The sequence below is a fragment of the Electrophorus electricus genome, chromosome 8, assembly GCF_013358815.1.
Source record: "Electrophorus electricus isolate fEleEle1 chromosome 8, fEleEle1.pri, whole genome shotgun sequence".
Taxonomy (NCBI): domain Eukaryota; kingdom Metazoa; phylum Chordata; class Actinopteri; order Gymnotiformes; family Gymnotidae; genus Electrophorus; species Electrophorus electricus.
Window position 1 is genome coordinate 23,228,307 of NC_049542.1, and position 21,336 is coordinate 23,249,642.

A 21,336-nucleotide genomic window follows, 5' to 3' on the forward strand; every position below is an offset into this window, starting at 1 on the left:
GGCTGCTTTGTTTAACTAATGTACAGCTAGCTATTACGTTAAAAGTAATCAAAAGTTTAATGAAAAAAGTAAATTTGGCTTCCTTCAGGATCGCAGAAATTAAAAATGTGGGGACTTTGAACCTGTTATACATGCATCTGCCATATAAATTGTCCAACCTGTTTGTGTAAATGGTTTCTTGTAAATCATTGGCTCTTTGATGGGAAATGATGCCGAGGCTTCGCAGGTGTTCAGATGTCTAAAGTGGCAGCTGCGGCGGAAGCAGCTCCGCTTCACCAATCGGCTCCGCGACGCTTCTGGCATTTCCTGTGTCCGTTGGCAGAAGAAACTTGAGGGGGAAGATTAGCTAACTACATTTGAAGTGTTTCTGGGACTTACTTGAGACTCTGGTAGCTTTTCTTTTTTTCTGTAATGAAGGAAACAACAGTGATGTCATTATCTAATGTAACTGTTAAGTTTTATTTACTTTTTATGTGAAGTGCTGTTTTGCCTCGGATCTTGCCGGCTAGCTTAGCCAGTTAATTAGCCTGCTAGTTAGCATGCCTACTTTTTTTGACCATGACAGATAGTTAGCTAACATGTTGGTTAGCCCGTGTAGCTTGTTTGTAGCTCTCATACGATATTGCCAGATTCGTGTTGTTTTTGGTAGCTAGCTAGCTAGATTGTTTTGGTAGTGTTACTTGGGTGTATTAGCTAGCTAGCTAGCTAAGTAGCTGCCAAAAGCCGCAGTATGTTAGCTAGCTAGCTAAGTGTTGCGCTGTAAAGGCCACCCTGTTTGTGCTTTAGATAGATACTAGATAGCTAACTAACTCGACTGCGTGATTTGAACAGATCTTTCGCGGACGCTTGTCATAACCGGTGAGTGTAGCCCTTTTGCTGAAAATGGCTTACATGAGCTTATGGAGCTTGTCTAGTAACGCTAACACTAAGATAAGTTAGCTAACGCTAGCAAGCAAGCAAGTTGCTTGGCTATGTGGCAACAGACGTCACTCACGGTTTCTGCTGTCTTGTGTGGCACAAACTGAGATACGAACTGTTGTCAGCCTCTGCATGTATTAAAGATAGTTGAATTAGACATAGTTGACAGATAGACGACAGACTGCACTTACCACATGGTTAAAAATATATAATTATAAATATATAATATAATCATATAATTAGCTAGCTAGCTAATTCGGTTGCTTGCCCACAGCTCAATAATGAAGAGACAAGACACTGAGGATGAAGTGGACATCTGTGGAGGGTCTTCTTCCAGCACGGATGGCACAGCAGACAGTTCAGTTACCCCCGAAGTGACTGACTGTCCAAAAGAACCAAACACGCAGACAGACAGTTCTCCAACGCTTCATTCCCGAACAGATGAAGGCTGTAAGTGAGCATTAAACACGCATACATTAGTTAAAGTCTACGTGTTTTCCTTATCAAATTGTAGCTACCATTCATAAATAAAGGAAAACTTTGAAGTGAGGTTAAATGAAAATCATGGCGTAGATTATGAAAATTATTTATTTTTCAAATTATTTATAATTATTTATTGTATTTTCCAAGGAGAAATGTATTCGTTTTAACATTTGTTTCAGTTGCTTTCCAATTATTTTTAGTGAAGGCAGTTATAGAATAAATTGTACTCTTCTGTTGCTATGGTCTTGTGACATTCAGGTGTCTTTTTATGTGTCTCTTAGCAATAGTTCTGACAACAGTGGACTGTCCCATGGCAATGGCTTGAAACAATGACTATTTAACCCTTAAGTTAACCTTAGCCCTGACCCTAGTAGGTGAGTGGTTTGAGTTAGTGTCCTGCAACAATGTCTCGTGACACCATATGAATATGTCCTGCCAGAAAATCTTGACTCTAGCAACAGGACAGTGGCAGATGTTGCTGCCACTGCTCATAGTTTTCATAGATTTGCCACATAGATTTGCCATATATTTACGCAATATCTGTATAAGGCATCTTTTAACATGTCCACCACTTCGTTGCACTGGTGCTGTGTCCAGTGGCTGAGGCCGGCGCGCTGCCCCCCTGCAACGACATGGCTGAGGAGTTGAGCAGGCAGCTGGAGGACATCCTCAGCACATACTGCCAGGAGGACGGCGCTGAGGAGTCGGCCGTGCCTGATGCTGTAGAGGTCAACGGCCTGGCGGACAGAGATGACGGGAAGATGGAGGACTCCAGACTGAATGGCAGCGGCGGGGACAAGGACCAGAAAAGGCTGCAGGAGAAAAAGAAGGTTAAAGGACTGGGTGAGTGGGGCTTCTGTGCCTGAGCAAAATGAGGCAGACAGCGCTGGTTAGTATAAGTACCAAATAAGGAATGATGCGCTTCAACCTAAGTCGCCAAGACTATGCTGACTATGTTAAGAACCCAGACAGCTCCAAGCTGACTGTTGTCTCACATTGGTCCAGGGCTTAATTAATAAATCAGTACATAACTAGCTAGCACTATCTTACTTAGCATTTTTCCTGTTTGGATATGTCTAATTTGCATGTGTTTGATTGCCAGTATTGTGTTTGTCAAATGCTGAAATGATCATATGCAAAATTATAAGCCTACAGATATTTTATGAAGTATTAATTACTGAAGTACCTCATAATTTTTTGCATTTTGTAGGCAAAGAGATAACACTACTTATGCAGACTCTGAACACACTTAGCACTCCAGAAGAGAAACTTGGTGGACTATGCAAAAAGTATGCTGAGTTGGTAAGAGACTATAGTTGTCCTTGTGAGTCATTCTTTTTAAGTTTGACCATTTTTATTGTGGTGTCTATGGAAATATTATAACTTGTAGACTTTCATTTTCAAATTAAAAACCTTGAGCTCACGTCCCATCACTGTCATACAAAGTTAGTCAAACCTTACTTTGTTCTGCGCCTGACCAAATTCATGACTTCAGTTAATGACGGCTGAGACAAATGACAAAAGATTAGCTTTTCTATCATGTAGCTCTAGGAATATGTACATAAACAAGAACAAACAATGCTTCATATAAAGGTAAGTTTTTAGGTTGTGGCATTTAGTGATGTCACATAGTTTAAAGGGAAACACTTGGAGGAATTCTTAAGTGTCATGACAGGATTCTTAAGTAAAGAGATGGAAGTAGTGAGAGCTGTTTCAGAAGCTCAGTGGACTGTGATCCTTTGTCAGATGCACACTTTAGTCTCCTAAAACTTTCCCAGGAAATCTATTAATCCAATTTAGCATTTGTTGTAAAATGAACATGCAGTGTTGGGAATCACGAGTTCAGTAATTTTGCATAAAATATGCTAAATCTGTTTGCAGTATTTCTTCATCTTGGAGATGTACCAATTATGGATTTTGGTAATATCATTGGAAATGTCATCTCGAAATTGTTCTGTATAATTTTGATGGTGATGACTCAGGCTTGCTCATTTGGGTATTTTGACATGGATGCAGTAGCTGGGCTTCATTCATGGGCATATACAGAATGCATTGATGCACTGTCAGCTAACAAGCTCATATTCTTGGCAGGCTCTGCACTGCTATATTGGTTGATTGAATTTCATTCACTGGTCCTCTGAGGCAGATTACCCAAGCAAAAAAAACAATATTCAGAAATATGTTGCATTTTTATTCTGCTTCTAAACAGTCCTTCCAGTGCTGATGTTGCTTATTCAAATGGAGTTTTTCTCAGCTCACCAACTTGTTTGGTGTTCTCTATTGATGTAATAAGTCAAACATTTCAATATGACCACATTTTCTTGTTTACTTATGTCTTATGTCTACATGTAAAAAGATGAAAAACTTGCAGTAAACATGCATTTTATTGTTTACCTGCATCTATCAAAACAGTAGTCATATCTGCCATCTTCTTAGCTTTCTAGTTATGTAGGTGAAATGTCTTTGTGCACCCTCTCTTGGCTTAAATGTGTTGTGCTGTAAATATGTTGTCATTAAATTTAGAGAATTTGTTTGTGGCCTGAAAATAAACTTTAACAAGCTGAAGTAAAAAAAAAACCTACAAAGAGCTTAAAAGTCGGGTTGTGATGTGTAGCTGGAGGAGCACCGTAATGCTCAGAAGCAGATGCGTGCCCTTCAGAGGAAGCAGAGCCAGCTGATCCAGGAGAAGGACCACCTGAGAAACGAGCACAGCAAGGCTATCCTGGCTCGCAGCAAGCTGGAGAGCCTGTGCCGTGAGCTGCAGAGACACAACCGGACGCTCAAGGTACTCTCGCATGCACGCGCACGCACAAACAGGGAACTCGTTATGCTGGCAATTCTGCATCTCTGCAGAGGCAAAACTTGTTTAGCGTGATCTGACCAACTGATAAAAAATGCATCCCTGTTTGTATAACATTTCTGTTTGTATAACAGGTTGTTAATGACAGTCCTGCTTGTGTTTTTTCATGCCATTACAAAAGCTGAATAAATCCACAAAATGCTAAGTCAGATGTGTTAGAATAGGGAATTTTGTAGGAGTGAGAAGGTGCTGTGGTGCGCACCACACTACCTTAGTCTCATATAACTACGTCGTTTGTCATATGAACCTTCTGATTGTTATTTTGTTTGTTTGTTTTTCTCCGTCTGTCAGGAGGATGGAGTTCAGCGTGCCCGGCAGGAGGAGGAGAAGAGGAAGGAGGTGACCTCTCACTTCCAGGTGACGCTCAACGACATCCAGGCACAGATGGAGCAGCACAACGAGCGCAATGCCAGCCTGCGGCAGGAGAACATGGAGCTGGCGGAGAAGCTCAAGAAGCTCATTGAGCAGTACGAGCTGCGCGAGGAGGTGAGTACTACATAAAAAGGGAAGGGAGCAGCTCCACACTCAGCAGAAAGAGGACATTGGTGCACACTGAGCAGAAGCAGCTTAGATGTACACTACGTGTCTTCCTTTACAGGCCTTACCCTAGTATTACATAAATAAAGATAACATAACATAAACATAAAAGGGAGCTCAGAGGGACCCAGGTGGATCTGGGCTGGATGTGGTCTCAAGTGTTTGAGTCTCTTGTTTTGTAGGTGTACACACACCTTCCTCTAATGCTAGTATGCAGTATATTGGTGACTGATTAGAATAGGGTTAATTATAACACAAACAAGCTGACGAGAACAGTTTTAATTATTAGGTTTGCAAAAGGAGCGTTAATGAACAGTGATGTTTTGAAGAGTAGTCTGTGCTTTGAAGAAAGACATGCATAACGCACTGTTGACATTGCTGTTATTGGGTATATAATGATATATAAACTGGTGCTGAGATTGAAAAACGAAAAAAGGGATGTTGCATGGTGTTTGCTACATGTTCAGTCTTTATAATCTTTAAGATAAAATCTGCAATTATGTAATCAACTGGTTGGCATTCAGGGTTGGGGTTGTATTTTTTTTTTTTTTCAGGATCAATTTTGGAAATGAATCACATGAGGAGCAAAATATATTTGTTTGGATTTTCTGCTTGCATTGTTTACAAGCCGTCTAAATATGGTGCTGAGCTGTGGTTCTTCTTTGCTGCAGCACATAGATAAGGTTTTCAAGCACAAAGATCTGCAGCAACAGCTAGTGGATGCTAAACTCCACCAGGCTCAGGCACTGCTCAAAGATTCAGAGGATCGCCACCAGAAAGAGAAAGAGTTTGTGAGTATCCAAAGGTGTGGGTGTATGTGTGCCTGTGTCTTTTTTGTTGTTGGGTTTTTTTGTTTTTTTTTTCCCCTTAAACATTGATGTTACATTGGTCTAGTCAGCAGATATTGCTTAGTCACAGCCATGAATTGAACCTTGATCTTCTTTGGTACTCTGTAGGTAGAAGTGCACTGCTTGTTACTGATAACTCTAGGATGAAGTGTAACTTTCCTCTCAGTCTTTCTGATCATTCTTTTGATTCCCTCACCTATACACAGCTGCTGAAGGAGGCTGTGGAGTCACAGAGGATGTATGAACTTATGAAACAGCAAGAGGTTCATCTGAAACAGCAGGTGAGGATCTGTCATGTTCAGTAGCAGAAAGGCTCCTCAGAGATGAGAGCACTGGTGTGGGTCATCCCAGGACTTGGGTCTCCCACTGCTCTGACTGCACTTTCAGGAGCTGTTTCTGTATGATGCTGTGCATGATATGACAGACTTCATAAATTATGGCTTCACCTTTGCTCTTTGCAGTTGTCACTGTACACAGAGAAGTTTGAAGAATTTCAGAACACACTTTCCAAAAGTAATGAGGTGTTTACTACCTTCAAGCAAGAGATGGAGAAGGTAATGAATGCTAATGAAAGTGGAGTCATGAAAGAAATGTCTGGCAATTCATTTGTATGAATCTGCGAGTGCTGTCTTGCAGATGACAAAGAAGATTAAGAAGCTGGAGAAGGAGACAACAATGTACAGATCTCGGTGGGAAAGCAGTAATAAAGCCCTACTGGAGATGGCAGAGGAGGTTAATTGAACTCGTTTATTTAATGAATTTATTTATCTACTGTTTACAGTACAGTATCACAACCTTTTGAGTCATATTTGTTTCCATTGTGATTACTATCAATTAACCAATAAACAATTTTGAGCTATTATGGTTTTTAGCTGCTGTTGTTGTTGTTGTTGTTATTATTGTTATTCTTACTTTGTATTTCACAGAAAACACTTCGAGATAAGGAATTGGAGAGCCTGCAGGGGAAGGTGCAAAGGCTGGAAAAGCTTTGTCGTGCTTTGCAGATTGAACGTAATGAGCTGAGCAAGAAGGTTCAGAGCCTCAGCAACACGGAGGATGGACAAGGCCTAGAGTCAGTGGCACCAACTGAAGCAGAGTCCCAACACCCAGGCACAGACTCCGACGAGGGTAGCCCCACCCATCGGAAAAGCACCGAATTAGACACTCCACCTACAACTTGCACTCAGGCATGTCACTGTGGTCCAGATCCAGACACTGAGCAGCAGAGGGAGGTTTGTTTAGCCCAGGATTGAGCTACTATTTCTTGGCTAACACTTCTTTCAGTGTCCCCGCCTCCTCTCTCACCCCCCCCCCCCCCCCCAAGTCCTTAGCCAACCATGAGTCTTTGAGCTTGGTCCTGTGTTTTTACCCTATTACCGCATGGTTGATTTATTTTTTTTATTTTTTATTTTTGGTCTCCTCTTGAGGCTATCCATTCCCTCAGGGAAGATTGTGCCTTCAAGATGAGTCTTATGCTGCATCTCTATTAGTCACCCCCCCCCCCCCGGGGTTTCTTTATTTCACCAGTTTGTTTTTATGATAATCCCTCACTCTGACATGCTAAAAGGGGCATGGGATGATGATGATGCTGCTTTGGATTGCTGAACTTGGAGTACCATGGGCCACATTTTTATTTATCAATGTAAGCTTTGGGTCTATTTTAGTTTAAAAAAAAAACAAAAAAAACGTTTAGATTGTAGATGGGTGGCCAGATGAGCTGCTTAAGAACAATGCCTTATCTTACAAACTCAACAGTTGTTGTAGTGTGGCAAGAGTTAAGTATCCATGGGTGAATGTCCATCTGTTGGTTTGCATCAGGAATTGCCCTCAGAATCAGTCTCAGCTTGGTTTTTTTTATGCGTTTATTTTTCACAGAATTCCACACGTTATAAGGGCCTATATACCATAATATGGTTTTGCTGTGATTCATTGTTGGGTTTTGACCTAACCATGATTGGTGTCTGTTACCTGACAGGACAGTTTTCTGTTTCTGAATTTAATAAAGCAAATAATCAACATTTTCTTAAATTTGTATTAGTCATGTAAGTCATTGCTGTTTGTGTTTGCAGTGTATCATGTTAGTTACATCTCACTGGTTGTTGCTCCATTGAGACTCCTGACCACAAACCAAATTAAAATCAGGAGGAATGTGAGAATTTTCGCTCTGAATTGTGAGCCTACTTTTCCATTGGCTCATAAATGCAGCAGATAAAATGTTAATCCCTATAAAAAAATATATATTTTTTTTAAAGTTGAATTCTAAATCCATTTATTCAGTTCTTGCAAAATGCATTTCAGTTATAAAATGTAGCTTTAAACAACACATTATAACTTCTGAGAGTTGTCTTAAGCTGCCACAAAGTTCAATATGGATAATTTGTCTTGTAATTTCATCATGAGGTAGATTTGCCAGTTTTGCAAATGTTTCTGTAAAATAATTCCATGAGATCCAGAGGAAAGCAGGAACTTGAATGAGACTGTGACCACTGAGTAGTAAATGAACTACACCAGAATCTTTTTTCATTCAGAGCTTTATTAGTGTAGACCATTATTTTGATACTTTGTTGTTGCTAATATACAGTCTGTCTCAACATCATTGTATACAGATTAAGAGCAAGTAAAAAAAAAAAAAATACATATTTAATTGCATCCCAGATCCAGTTTTGTGTGTGATCAGGTTAAATAAAGAGATTCTAAAATGTTAAACTATGCAATCCTATTTCTGTTCATGTGATTTCTTTTAGCTCTTGACAATCTGTCATACTATGGAAATTAATATACATTCTAATCTTATAACAGTTGAGTCGGCAGCTGCAGTTGTATCTGATTAGAATACACTTTGCATTTAAGGCTACGTTTTATACTTAGAACTTAAACGTTTAATTTATCTGAATGTCAAGACCACTAGAATGCCCATCAGGTCTTCCATGTGTTGACAGCCCAGTGTCATCAACACAGGTACAGAATAACTGCTGTTTCTCAGAATGGCATCTATTTCATAACAGTATACCAGCTTTTATTGGCTTCCCATCAGTTGCTACTGAATAATGCTGGATGCACCTACTGTTAAAAAGCTACCAAAGAATTTTCTTTCATCCTTCCTCGACCCTGTAAACACTTTGCAAATTAAAGAAATTACACTGAAAAACAGTCTGTGAGTGTTTGAATTTGCAAATAAAAAGAAAGCTTTGTATAACTAATAGTACATAGTTATAATGAAATCTTCTAGGTTGATTATAGTGATTATAGGGGAAGTTCTCTTTCTGTGCCAATGAATATTGTTAAGTGTGATCTATTACTAAATCCTGCTCTTTTTGATGGCTTCTGATGTTGAGGCCCCAGTAATGATTTCTACACATTGTCTTATAGAATGGTTGTTTGCATACTTATAACAATAAATGTAATGAAATCTTTTTCATTCAATTTATTTATTTTTTAAAATATGTGCCATAAAGTTTGTGCTAGTTTGATTCATGGGATTTTATAATTTTAACTTATCTCTGTAGCTAGTATTCTCACATCCCAAACCAAGAATCTAACCACATTAGTGCATTTTTTTTTCCAGTGTTTGTGCTGCACAAAATAATTGTATATGCATTATAATAAGATCAAAGCCCAAACGCACTGTAAAGGCACAATTCAGCATGAGTGATGATTATTTAATTAAATTTTCTTTTTAGATGGGGTGTCAACTTCTGAAACAAGTACAATCGAAAACCTGGATAATGGAAACCAAGCTTCTGCTGTAAGTGAACACAAGGGGTAGTACAAAGGGAAGAATTTCACACAGGACAGCGTTCAGGCAGAGAATATTTAGGCAAATCTCTATTGTCTGTGTACTTTATCAAAGTCTGTCTATGATTTGTGAATGAACGTAGACGGGCAGATGCGAGCTAAATAAACATAATTTTAGCCCAAATTATTTATTTATTTTATAACGGCACTATACCAGACCTAGCATTCAGCTAAGAAGCGTTCTTACCGCTCCTGTTCTGTACAGGACTCAGTCCAGGTCTAGACCACGCAGCCGCTTCGGTTCACGTGTTTTAAGAGCAGGAAGCTAAAAAACGTCCTTTCCGTTTTTATCCAGTGCTCGGCAAGCACGCGTATTGCTAACGGGCCTTTCTACGGTTTATTAAAAAGCGTAGATATCTATCTATAGATATAGATATATATTGATATATATATCTATAGATAGGTAGATATATCTATCTATATATATAGATCTCTATATATATAGATATATATAGAGATCGAGAGATAATGGTGAGTAAACATAGTTGTGTCGCAGAGGACATGAAATGGAGCTAATGTTACCCTAACTAATGCTAGCTAGCTAAATTGCTATGTTCAGCGGCTAAGCTAGCCAGTCAGCCTTCTCTGACTTATATTTTAGAAACTCGCAGTAGTCGTTTTTATTGTGTGGTAGGGTCAGAAATAGCCAGTTGCACAAGGTTGTCTGTAAATGCGTCTCTTTTAATATGTATTCGCTAGCTAATATTACTCAGATATACGTTATATATAAATAACTCATTTTGCTTGCGAGCTAGCGTAGCGTAGCGAACTGACTCGTTGGAATAATGGCTGTCTTGGCTATTCATATTCCTCTAATACCTTGTTTTCGTAAGTAGCTAGATGGCTGCAATTGCTTTTAATAATACACGCCCATAAACGTCTGTTGTTGTTTTTTTTAATGTGATTTGTCCCTTATATAATTTATGCAGTGCATTGCCAAATTGATATTTTTTCATATTTGACACATATTAAATGTACTTTCTGCAGAAACCAATACTTTTACAGGGCCACGAACGGTCCATCACGCAGATTAAATATAATCGTGAGGGAGACTTGTTGTTCTCTGTGGCCAAGGACCAGGTGAGTCGAAAAACTCATGTTTGTACCAGTAATACCGTCTTGGAAAGATGTGGTTTCATTTTAATTGGGATGCGTTTGTTCCATGTATAACAAATCGATAGCTAAATCATTTTTTTTTTTTCTGTTCAGTTTGTAAACGTGTGGTACTCTGTCAATGGAGAGAGGCTGGGCACTTACAATGGACACACCGGCGCTGTCTGGTGTGTGGACGTTGACTGTATCCTTCATTGAAGATGTTCCTAAATTTTAAAGCTGCTTTTGTGTAACAATAAATTCTGTTCCCATATTTGTTGGTAACCTTAATACATTTTAAAGGGGATACAAAGCATGTATTGACTGGATCTGCTGATAATAGCTGCCGGCTCTGGGACTGTGAGACAGGTGAGTTGAGCTCTGCTCTGTATGAGATGGAACCGTGATTTCTTTACCTCATCTTCCTGCCTTCTCACAATTCACCATCACCATTCTAAGATGAACTAAAATGACCAAATGAAAAAAAAGAAAATTTATCTTAAGTATTTTTTTAAATGTCATTTTAAATTGAAATGGACAGTGGGTTTGTATCATTGGGTTGTTAAGCAGTTGCTTATCTTGAGTGATCGTTTGCACTCTTATCTTAAGGTAAACAATTAGCTGTACTCGACACCAATTCAGCAGTGAGAACATGTGGCTTTGACTTCAGCGGAAACATCATCATGTTCTCCACCGACAAACAGATGGGCTACCAGTGCTATCTTAATTTTTTTGATCTGCGAGATCCACAACAGATTGGTAAATGTAGTTCCTTATTGTTAACAGTGGCAAAATATGAATCCAGAAATTTTAGAACAGTAATTTGCTAAATTTTGTACTAAACATAGATTTTAGACACCTCCCCACCCCCTGAGTCTAATTGTTTTTCATCTTTTGTTCATTCTCAGAGGACAACCAGCCATATCTCTCTGTGCCATGCAGTGAGTCAAAGATCACGAGTGCAGTGTGGGGGCCACTTGGCGAGTTTGTGATTGCTGGTCATGAAAACGGGGAAATCAACCAATTCAGTGCAAAGGTTTGCAGTCTCAGCTGATATTCAGTAATACATGATTTGACCTACATTCATATGCAGTCATTTCTGTAGTTGGTCACAAGTTGTGTGTGCATCATTGGATATCTTGGACTCAAAGTATGGTCATTGTATGGTGTGATTTATGCTTATATTTCAAAGGCATACCTAACTACATTTCCATCAGATGAGGCCCACTGTGAAGATAGCCTTAGTGGCTGCTGTTTGAGCATAGCCTAGGTTTTCCAAGCAAAGCATTGTTAGCATGTGTGTTTATGCGTCGTGTGCTTTGTTTGTGTCTGTAGTCTGGGGAGATTCTGAAGAAGATTAAGGAGCACACCAAGCAGATCAACGACATCCAGACTTCTCTGGACCTCACGATGGTCATCACTGCCTCCAAAGACAGCACTGCTAAGGTTTGTACTTTCTCGGAGAGTGGATGGCCTTCCATGAATAAGTATAATAAAGATGTCCCATTTTGATGTATCCTAATATTCAGATATCTTATGTCTGTTCCTGTAGGAAATATGTATTTACAGTGGAACCATTTTTGTACCCACAATATTTTGGCATTTTACACTTTCCTGTTATCTATTGAACATGCTTGAACACAAAAAGACTCTGAAATACTACCTTTCTCTATGCAGCTATTTGATTCATCTTCACTAGAACACATAAAAACCTTCAAGACAGAGCGTCCTGTGAACTCTGCTGCAATCTCGCCCATCATGGACCATGTAAGCCATCTTTAATCCATCTTGTTTCTTTCATTAGAAATCCACAAATCATCATTGCTTCAATGGTGCTTGTCTGAATAAGTCAGATAAAAGCATTTTATTTTATAAAAGTATTTTATAACAAGTTAATGCACTGGTCTGGTGAACCGCTTCTGGTTGGTAATTTTTCAGCATAATATGACTGTTGTACCTTTTTGTGAAAACAAAATACATGCATTAAATGGTGTGGACAAATTCTAAAACTAATAGTTATAAGTAGCAATGTTTCCCCTTTATTTACTCATGGTCTGATTAACATAATACTTTTTTTAAAGCACATATAGTTGTGCATGTTTCATAAATATTGATTTTGGTGATCGACTGGTGGTTGCATTCTGAATTGGCTACACCAGTACAGAGTAGGAAGTGCACCACACAACTGGAGACATGTATCCATTCACTCCCCTTTTTACCTCTCTGTGGCCATTTTCACCCATAATCCAAATTCATCTTTCTGGATGAAACGGTCATAATTAGAATATACTGTGCTCTCTGATTCATGAAAAAAGGAAAAATCAGTGGCTTGGTTTGAAATGCTGTCCCTGTGCTAAAAATGAGGGATACACACCTTAAAACACCCGCTGTTTTGAAATATATGGCCCTGTGAGGTGTGTGGTGTGTATTTGTTTTTTTGGCACCTAGGTGGTCGTGGGAGGAGGTCAGGAAGCCATGGAGGTCACAACCACCTCTACTAGGATTGGCAAATTCGAGGCTAGGTTAGTATGGAAATGAATGGCTGGCCCATAAACCGTTACTCTTTCATGCTTGTGTTTCATTTTTAAGTACATTTTATTGGAACAAAATCCTGTTTTAGAGAAATAAATGAACACCATCCCAAACAATATATTACCCTGTCTGATAAGTTATGAAAATAACCTGATGTGTTAAGAAGGTAGTCTCAAAAGTTTAAATGTCAAAGTTCCTAAATATCTTCGATTGGAACCTTTCTATGCTAATAAGTCAGTAGCTAATAATGGCAGTTATATCCTTTTATTCTGAAAACTGAATAAATTAGAAAATTAAAGGACAAGAAAATAAGTCCTGTTGTGTTGACTTTTGACTCCTTTAGGCACTGTTAATGCTGTGGCTTTAATAATCTAGTCCATGTCTAATGTATTATATTCTCCAAAGGTTTTTCCATGCAGCCTATGAAGAGGAGTTTGGAAGGGTGAAGGGCCATTTTGGACCGATCAACTGTGTAGAATTCCATCCAGATGGGAAAAGGTGTGTTGTGTACTCTCTCTCTCTCTCTCTCTCTCTCTCTCAGGTTATTACACATTGCTACCTACTTCCAGACATTTTGCTGTTCAAATCATTTTTTTTGTGATCTGGAAATTTTTTTTTATTATGGCTCAAAGTAATGGCAAAACACTACCATATGTAATGCAGGTATTATGTAAATGTAATAAAGTTACACATACTAATGTTTCCTTCAATTTTGTTTTACAGCTACAGTAGCGGAGGAGAAGATGGTTATGTCAGAATTCATTACTTTGATCCTCAGTACTTTGACTTTGAACTTGAGGCCTAAATTCACACATGGACATTCCCGATTGGCTCCCCTTGTTCACCTGAACCTCTGTTAAGTCATGATCATCTTTCAAAGATGTGCCTATGAACATCAGGCAGTAAATGCAATACAAACAGTACATGCAAATTATATTCCTGTTTTGTATTAAACATTACAAGTATATTTGTTGTCATATGTCCAATTATTACTTACCCCTTTAACCACTCTACTATACTACTATGAAATTAATAATTGCTTATTCTAGTCATTTCAGTTGAACACAAACTCATAACCACTGCTTTTCTATGAGCCATGCAAGTAAAGTGTACCATACAATCTGAAACAGGGAGAATATGCCCACAAACATGTTCGTGTATTTACAATATAATGTATACAAACAATTCATGACAATTCACTTTGTGAGTTAATAATTACATTGGTGCACTATGTATGGCTTAGCAGAATTTGATTTTACTGTAGAAGCAAACAGTGAAAACAATACATGAGAGAAATTTCTTTATTTACTTTACCAAAGGCATTGTTATAATATGGACACTTTCAAAACCACTGAACTCCTAAACTATATCTGGCCAGAAGTGCCACCGACGTGCTTGCACAACCACAATAGAGAGGAATCTGGAGTCTTAACAGCAATAACATGAGGCTCTCCCTGTCTCAGTGGGGCAGGGGTTCAAAGCCATAAAAAAGACACCATCATTAAAACAAACATCTTAATCTCTTAAAAGTGAGGTAAAGGACATTGTACCAGGGGAACAGCATCCACAGAAAAACAAGACCCAATAAGCAAGAGATGTCAAGTCCATAATTCAAAATAACTTAGAAGTGAGGCCTCCCCTGTTGGGAATGCTAAAGACCATCAACTCCAACTACCATTTCTGGTCCTGTCTGAGGTGCTACTTTTGGTAGACAGTGATAAAATTTCTAACTTAATGTAAAGGTTTTAAAGCACAAAAGGAATAGAGGGAAAAGGAAACATACATCTTACATTTCAATTCACATTTATAATGCAAAAAACGTTTATACCGCTCATTAAGAATACAAATAGTAAAATGAGTCTTAGAAAATAATTTACAGTCTTTATCTTAGGAGCCAAGATAGCACACGTGTGTGTGACGGGGTAACATTGAGTGTATGATGCAAGTTCATGAATCCAATTGGACTTCAGTTAGGTTCCCTCAGGTTGTTTTCAACTCTTCTTTTGGCCTTCAAAAAAGAAAAAGGCTATTAATATTGTGACTGCCTCATTTTTCTTGCTACCCCTACCCTGCCCTTACAGCCAACACATTTCTTTACATGAAAAAATTAAGACACGGGAAGCAAACCAAAAGTCCTTGCACCATACGTAACACACAATGATCGACATTTCTACAGATAACTTCACTTTCCAAGAGTAAACCAATCCACACTGGTGTGGGGAAGGGGAGATGAGAAACCACCTCACCCCTTTGTGTCCATTTTCTCCTCTGGTGTCTTCTCCTCCTCTTTGACATCTGCAAGATTGGAAACCAATCACTTTCTGAGGTTACTCAAGCTATGCTTTCAGCTAAAGCCACACTTGGAAGTGACAAATCTTATTAAATAAAAGGTTAATGTTTGAAGTAAGTCATTCGTTTAAACTGATAGAACTGCAAATTGTTTTGAAACTATTTGAATCAATAACTGATTTAGCCCAACATTAGGCTTGGGAAGGACTCGCCATTATAGTTACCACAGGGTGACGACGTGCCATTAGCTCTACGTGGCTGCTCACCTTTCTTCTCTTCTCCATCTTTTTCCTCTTCTGTCTTCACTCGTTTGGTCTTCTTGTAATTGGCCGCATTCCTGCGGCCGCCTTGTCCTTCATCCTCAGAGTCGGAAAATTCCTCATCGCAGGCTATCCGCTTGTCATGGGCACGGACTTGTGAAGGAACAGTCGTACTGTCACAACCAGTAAACTCAGAACCCAGACTTTCAGTAAATCCCACACTATTAAACAATACTGGGAGTAAGGCAAGTCTGTCAGCCTGGAAAATACTCAGCTACTCTCTCCCTTTATCTCTAAACTCTTCCATCCACAATGCAAAACCAACCAGCAGCTCTGGATTTGGCATTTTGTTTCTGCATTAACGCCATCACAGCAGCTTCATTTCCAAGTATTTGTTTGTTTTCTATAGATGATGCATTGTTTCTTCCAGAAACTGAAGAGAACGTTTTAATTTATTGAGCTTAGCTGAGTTTGAACAAGAAAAAAAACCTAGCAAAGGAAATTGTAAAGCCTTAAACTGCACTTTGGACATGATGACCTGTTAAACTTCCTTATAATGTGATTCACTGAATTGGCCCTAGTCACTGAGATGCTAGGAAATGGAAATACCCATCCAGAATCTGATTTAATCAGTTTGTTACTAAGTTCACCACCACTCAGAGGACTTGTACTGCACTTCGAAGAGGTACACTATAACTCCAGAATCAAGGGATTTGAAAAAGCTACCTATCCAATGCCAGGGGCCTACAGTGGGGGTAATGAAGGGAGATACTCACTGGGGATGCGTTTGTCTGGGTCATCCTCCTCGTCTCCACTGTCCTCTTGCACAGCATCCTCAGGGATGGCCTGCATCTGCACGCCAGGAGCATGGGGCAACATGCGCAGGTTTTCAAACAGACGCTGCCTACACAAACACAGAAGAGAGATACTCCTCCTTTCAGATGGTCTATTTCTCACAATTACTAAAAAGGTACATAACTTGATAATGCAATCTAAAAAAGGCTTAAAGACTTACATAAATATTTGTTCTGATTATTTTTGTATCATTTTTTTGAACTGCAATTCAAAGAGTAAACAGTACACTTTACATGTTGGACCCACTCACTTGATCTTCTCTAGGTAGTCATTTGTGTTCTGGTTGGTCATGTTGGAAGGGCTGATATGGAGCTTGAAGTCGGGTCCGAAATATTCAAAGTAATCATTGTATGGAAGTTCTGATTTAAAAACAAGAAATATTGCAATGAATCATAACTGCGCACGCGCACACACACACACACACACACACACACACACACACACACACACACACACACACACACACATGGATATTAGTACGAAAAAAACTACTTTATAGTATCATTTTCTCAACAGGACTTGCTAACTTTTGAAAGCTGTCCTACGTGATAACCCAGTCTTACCATTTGGAATAGTGGTGTCCAGGGCTACAGCTGTCTCGAAGGTCCAGCAGCGAGCCACGTTTCTGATGGTGTAACCTCCACCACCCAGCATCAGCAAGGGCAGGTTAAAGCTCTTCATGTATTCAACACATTTTGCATGGCCTGTGAAGCACAGAGGAACGCAAAGTTAACCAGACATGTCTGAGGTGCGGAATGTGAAGGGGAAACGTTAAGTGTGAGGAGCAGTGCTGAGAGTAAACCTTTGATGGTGAGGTTGAAACAGCCAAGCCTGTCACCAGACAGAGAGTCAGCACCACACTGAAGAACTACAGCACTGGGCTGGTACATCTCCATCACTTTGGCCATGATCTGAAACACACACACAAAGAGATAATTAGACATGCAGACAGTTACACAGGCACTTTAATTACATAAACTGTAATATCAATAATTATTTGTTCATAGCCAGAGTGTTTCAGCTGTTATTTCAATAATGACTTACAGGTTTGAATATGGCTTCATAAGATTCATCATCAATACCATCCCGAAGCGGGTAGTTAACAGCATAGTATTTTCCTTTACCCGCACCAATGTCCTGCAAGCATAAACATTAGTGTTATTGATATTGGGACAATATCTAAACACAAAGTAAATTAGAGAAACTTGGAACTGTGTAGCTAGAGCTGCAAGGAATATACAAATCACTGAAAGAAAACCCAAAAATGTGAACTCACTCTGAGGTCGCCGGTGCCAGGGAAATACTCTCCATACTTGTGAAAAGACACAGTCATGACACGGTCAGTGGTGTAGAAGGCTTCCTCTACTCCATCACCATGGTGGATGTCAATGTCAATATACAGCACTCTTTGATGGTATCTACCAAACAGTATCAAATAAACCGCTTATTATAATACTAAGGTCAAGCTGCAGTGATAAAACTTTCTATAATGGCACTGAGGCAGTTACAACACTGCCAATAAATTACTTCAGGTTTAATAAACCACATTCTTAAGGGCAACTGAGATTTATGGAGGACATACTTCAGCAGCTCGAGGATGGCCAGGACAATGTCATTGACATAACAGAAACCAGAAGCCTCAGACTTCTTGGCATGGTGAAGGCCACCTGCCCAGTTAATGGCAATGTCTGTCTGCTGTTTGTTCAGTTTGACAGCCCCGGCTGAACAGGACAGAGTAAACATCATCAAACACATCTGGTTACTGATCACACAATGTTCTCAAAATCTACTTGAAGTCATTAATTTTCACTTCTCCAAATAACTGAAAAAAGATCCAAACCTTGAGGATAACACACACTTACCAACAGAGCCACCTGTTGAAAGCTGGCAGAACTCAAACAAGCCATCAAACACAGGACAGTCTTCACCGACATTAACTGAGAAGGGAATATTAATCATCAAATCTATATTAGAAATATGACTTGTTTTACAATTTACTTTTTGTAATATCCTTGTAATTTCAGATACTGAGTGCATTTACATCATCATCATCTCAAAGTATTCTACATCTGTACCTGAGTGACTTTCTAAATATGCAATATTTCCAGTTTGAAAAGGGTAAAAAGCAATCAACTAGTAGCTTAAGGAACTAGCACCTAGCTGGTTATGGAAAAACAAAAATGACAAGGATCAACTTAATTCAATAATGCTGAACAAGCAGAGTATCATATCAGAAATCATTTTTGGATCTCTCTCCAAAACTTTACTGTTCAAATACCAAGCAAGAAGGTACATTACATTTTAATGGAGAGACTTTACAAGAACAAGTAATATCAGGGGAAAAAATGATCAGATTTAAAATAAACAATTTAGATTATATTAGTTGATTATTGAAATAACTGCTTGCTGCTCATTAGACACAGTGATATTGCGATCAGAAAACAAGATTTAAATAAAATGTCACAGTAATAACGCTGTCCTTTGATGAAGTACTCACATCTCTGCATTTGCTTGCTGTACTCGGACATGTTGTCTGGGCGGATAGAACGCAAGAACTTGATATAGTCATCGCTGTGATACTTGGTCATCTCTTCAGCATTTGCTTTGTGTGGCCTCTGTGGACATACCAAACACATACAAAACCAGTTACTACCATGATTTATAGATGACTTATAGATTCCTTGTACAAGTTAATAACTAAAGTTCTCATGTGCCTTACATAGATCTCCATCTTTCTGTACAGCCCATAATTCAGGAGAAGATTGTGGGTCATGCGGATTCTGTGGGGCTTCATGGGGTGACCCTGGCCATAGTAATAATTCCCAACATCTCCTAAAAGGGTAAAATAATTTAGAATTGTTGTTACAGAACGACATTTATAAACCGTAATAAATAAATAAATAAATAAATAGGAACAAGTCAATTAGCTAGCTAACTCCAATATTAAAAGTGAAAACCTAGTGTTCTTAAGCTTCAGATATAAATTGCATTAAAAGAAAACTTCATGGACGACCCACCAGATTATTAAATTAGCTATCCAACACTCATACGCAATAAAACGACAAGCAACTAACCTAACTAGAGTAGCTAACGCTAGCTAACCGAATTCTCCGACTCTGAAGCTAGGGCTGCTGCACCAAAGGATGTAATGGGGTAAAAATCTTGCAAGCAAACCACATTATTTCCAACAAAACAAAACATGCACAATGCACTCATATGAACAGGCAGCTATGTATTGCACCGACCTTTCAATCGTTCCACTTCCAAAGGAACTTGGAAAACTAGCTGTCTGATTAGCTTAGCTTCGTTACTTTGATTAGCTACTGTCTTAGTCAAACGTGTTAGCTTACCGGCTACGAAATAGCAACTTGCACTATAACATGCTACCTAGCTTGCCAGTATACAATAAAACTAACTACTAGTGCGATTGTAAAATGCGGAGAGATCAGGCATTGCTAGTTTTGTGCTGTACGAAGTTTGATAACCGCAAACAATGCAGACCGGAATAATACTCGATTACTGCTATCTACCTAGCATTAGCTATAGCCACTGTTCTTTTGTGGCTAGCGGGCTAACTCTAGCTAACTGGCTAAATCTAGCTAACAATTAAACCGGAACCCACATAAGTAAAGAGATTTGCAGATAATCCGTAAAGCAATTACTGATTTTCGTTGCGGAACAACTGAAAATCTAATATCACGGCACAGAGCACCAGTTCTTACCATCATAATAATAGCAAACTTTCTTCTTTGTTCCTTGGGAAGTCAGCGCCATTTTACCCCCAATTACAGTCTGAGGTTGAGCCTGCCGGGCTTTCTGCGCAGCTAACTTCAATGGGAACTTGCCTGTAGTATGTCTACACCAATCACGTTTCAGTTTTCTTTTCTTGGAGGCGTTACTGTGTATATCCGAACCAATCAACTCTCTTCACTGGTTCCCCGCATTCTTGCTGTTGCTGGAGTAAGTTTATAAACTGTCCAGTGCAATATAAAAAGACTATATACATAAACCCGATTGCAAAAATGCAAAAGCCTACATGACCTTGTTACGCAGGTTTCTTCTGTACAACATTAGGAGCATTCAGCCATTTCGTTTCAAGGACGCCATGCACTTACTTACTTGTCCTGTCGCGGAGCCTTTTTAATACTAGACTACAGCAACTCACTTTTAGCAGGTCGTCTTGTACACGCTACTAGGCCCTTGCACCTGATCCACAATGGGCATTCCTGTCACCCAACTTGCCAGCATCATGTTTATCATACAAACCTGAAGACGTCTTCGTATTTTTTTCTGCATTGACTTCCTGCCACTGACAGGGCCCTAACTTGGTGGTATACTTATACTTTCAGCTAGCATATGGAGGGAGGCAAAAAGCACTTCTGAAAGTTGCACGGGATAAAAGTGCCTGTTAAATGCTGATCAGTGTACAATCATAAACACTGCCTAAAAGTTCTGGATCTGGATGCATGTTTAAGGCACCAGGGTATTGTTCAAGGCACAAGATCCAAATATAAACAATCAAACTCATGTGTTTTTAAGTTTCTTTTTGATTTGGACATACAGCACCAGAAAAGGCTACAAAGTGAACACAAGAAAAGAAAATAGACATTTTGCAGTATGTTACACAAAAACTAAAACACTGTAAGAAAAATATTTTCAAGCTGATCTAAAGAATTTGTTAAAATGTGTACAGCTGAATCTGTGCAGTCTATATATGAAATTTAACAGAGGCATTACATTTTTGTTTGTTTGTTTGTTTTGTTTTGTCTGTGTGTGTGTGTGTGTGTGTGTGTGTGTGTGTGTGTGTGTGTGTGTGTGTGTGTGTGGTGTGAAGTAATTGGTTAAAAAATACCACACCCCTAAACAG

The 21,336-nt window shown here is 39.1% G+C and overlaps 3 protein-coding genes across 6 annotated transcripts; 2 read left to right on the forward strand and 1 right to left on the reverse strand.

Moving 5' to 3' along the window:
* Nucleotides 1-281: 281 nt before the first annotated feature.
* Nucleotides 282-6,958, forward strand: txlna (taxilin alpha). 4 transcript variants are annotated; one of them, XM_027026535.2, is made up of 12 exons: nucleotides 282-444; nucleotides 832-858; nucleotides 1,193-1,368; nucleotides 1,999-2,244; nucleotides 2,612-2,703; nucleotides 4,016-4,186; nucleotides 4,553-4,747; nucleotides 5,470-5,589; nucleotides 5,853-5,927; nucleotides 6,108-6,200; nucleotides 6,283-6,378; nucleotides 6,573-6,958. In XM_027026535.2, exons 3-12 carry the CDS (start codon nucleotides 1,200-1,202, stop codon nucleotides 6,897-6,899), a joined length of 1,584 nt encoding a protein of 527 aa, XP_026882336.2. In that variant the 5' UTR covers nucleotides 282-444; nucleotides 832-858; nucleotides 1,193-1,199; the 3' UTR covers nucleotides 6,900-6,958. The 4 variants fall into 4 exon arrangements, with proteins under 4 accessions (XP_026882336.2, XP_026882334.2, XP_026882335.2 ...); XM_027026533.2 differs by having other exon boundaries at nucleotides 282-389; XM_027026534.2 differs by lacking the exon at nucleotides 832-858.
* Nucleotides 6,959-9,713: 2,755 nt separating this feature from the next.
* eif3i (eukaryotic translation initiation factor 3, subunit I) lies at nucleotides 9,714-14,028 on the forward strand. Its single transcript, XM_027026527.2, has 11 exons — nucleotides 9,714-9,912; nucleotides 10,429-10,521; nucleotides 10,651-10,738; nucleotides 10,837-10,902; nucleotides 11,143-11,292; nucleotides 11,442-11,569; nucleotides 11,869-11,979; nucleotides 12,211-12,300; nucleotides 12,982-13,055; nucleotides 13,471-13,563; nucleotides 13,789-14,028. Exons 1-11 carry the CDS (start codon nucleotides 9,910-9,912, stop codon nucleotides 13,868-13,870), a joined length of 978 nt encoding a protein of 325 aa, XP_026882328.1. The 5' UTR covers nucleotides 9,714-9,909; the 3' UTR covers nucleotides 13,871-14,028.
* A 322-nt stretch (nucleotides 14,029-14,350) lies between these two features.
* Nucleotides 14,351-20,299, reverse strand: hdac1 (histone deacetylase 1). The gene is made up of 14 exons (XM_027026525.2): nucleotides 20,192-20,299; nucleotides 19,189-19,301; nucleotides 18,967-19,084; nucleotides 18,332-18,406; nucleotides 18,052-18,190; nucleotides 17,746-17,887; nucleotides 17,514-17,606; nucleotides 17,272-17,380; nucleotides 17,033-17,173; nucleotides 16,720-16,828; nucleotides 16,391-16,518; nucleotides 15,621-15,767; nucleotides 15,312-15,360; nucleotides 14,351-15,073 (listed from the first exon to the last, which is right to left on the reverse strand). Exons 1-14 carry the CDS (start codon nucleotides 20,241-20,243, stop codon nucleotides 15,046-15,048), a joined length of 1,443 nt encoding a protein of 480 aa, XP_026882326.1. The 5' UTR covers nucleotides 20,244-20,299; the 3' UTR covers nucleotides 14,351-15,045.
* Between the last annotated feature and the right edge of the window lie 1,037 nt (nucleotides 20,300-21,336).

Coding starts and splice junctions, on each gene's coding strand:
- eif3i (XM_027026527.2), top strand. Junction 11,293..11,441: donor GCGAGATCCACAACAGATTG/GTAAATGTAGTT, acceptor GTTCATTCTCAG/AGGACAACCAGCCATATCTC. Junction 13,564..13,788: donor TTCCATCCAGATGGGAAAAG/GTGTGTTGTGTA, acceptor TTTGTTTTACAG/CTACAGTAGCGGAGGAGAAG.
- txlna (XM_027026535.2), top strand. CDS start 1,200: ATGAAGAGACAAGACACTGAGGATGAAGTGGACATCTGTGGAGGGTCT. Junction 2,704..4,015: donor GCAAAAAGTATGCTGAGTTG/GTAAGAGACTAT, acceptor TGTGATGTGTAG/CTGGAGGAGCACCGTAATGC. Junction 4,187..4,552: donor GACACAACCGGACGCTCAAG/GTACTCTCGCAT, acceptor TCCGTCTGTCAG/GAGGATGGAGTTCAGCGTGC.
- hdac1 (XM_027026525.2), bottom strand. CDS start 20,243: ATGGCGCTGACTTCCCAAGGAACAAAGAAGAAAGTTTGCTATTATTAT. Junction 15,768..16,390: donor CCCAGACAAACGCATCCCCA/GTGAGTATCTCC, acceptor TTCCTTCACAAG/TCCGTGCCCATGACAAGCGG. Junction 15,074..15,311: donor GAGAAAATGGACACAAAGGG/GTGAGGTGGTTT, acceptor TCTTTTTTGAAG/GCCAAAAGAAGAGTTGAAAA.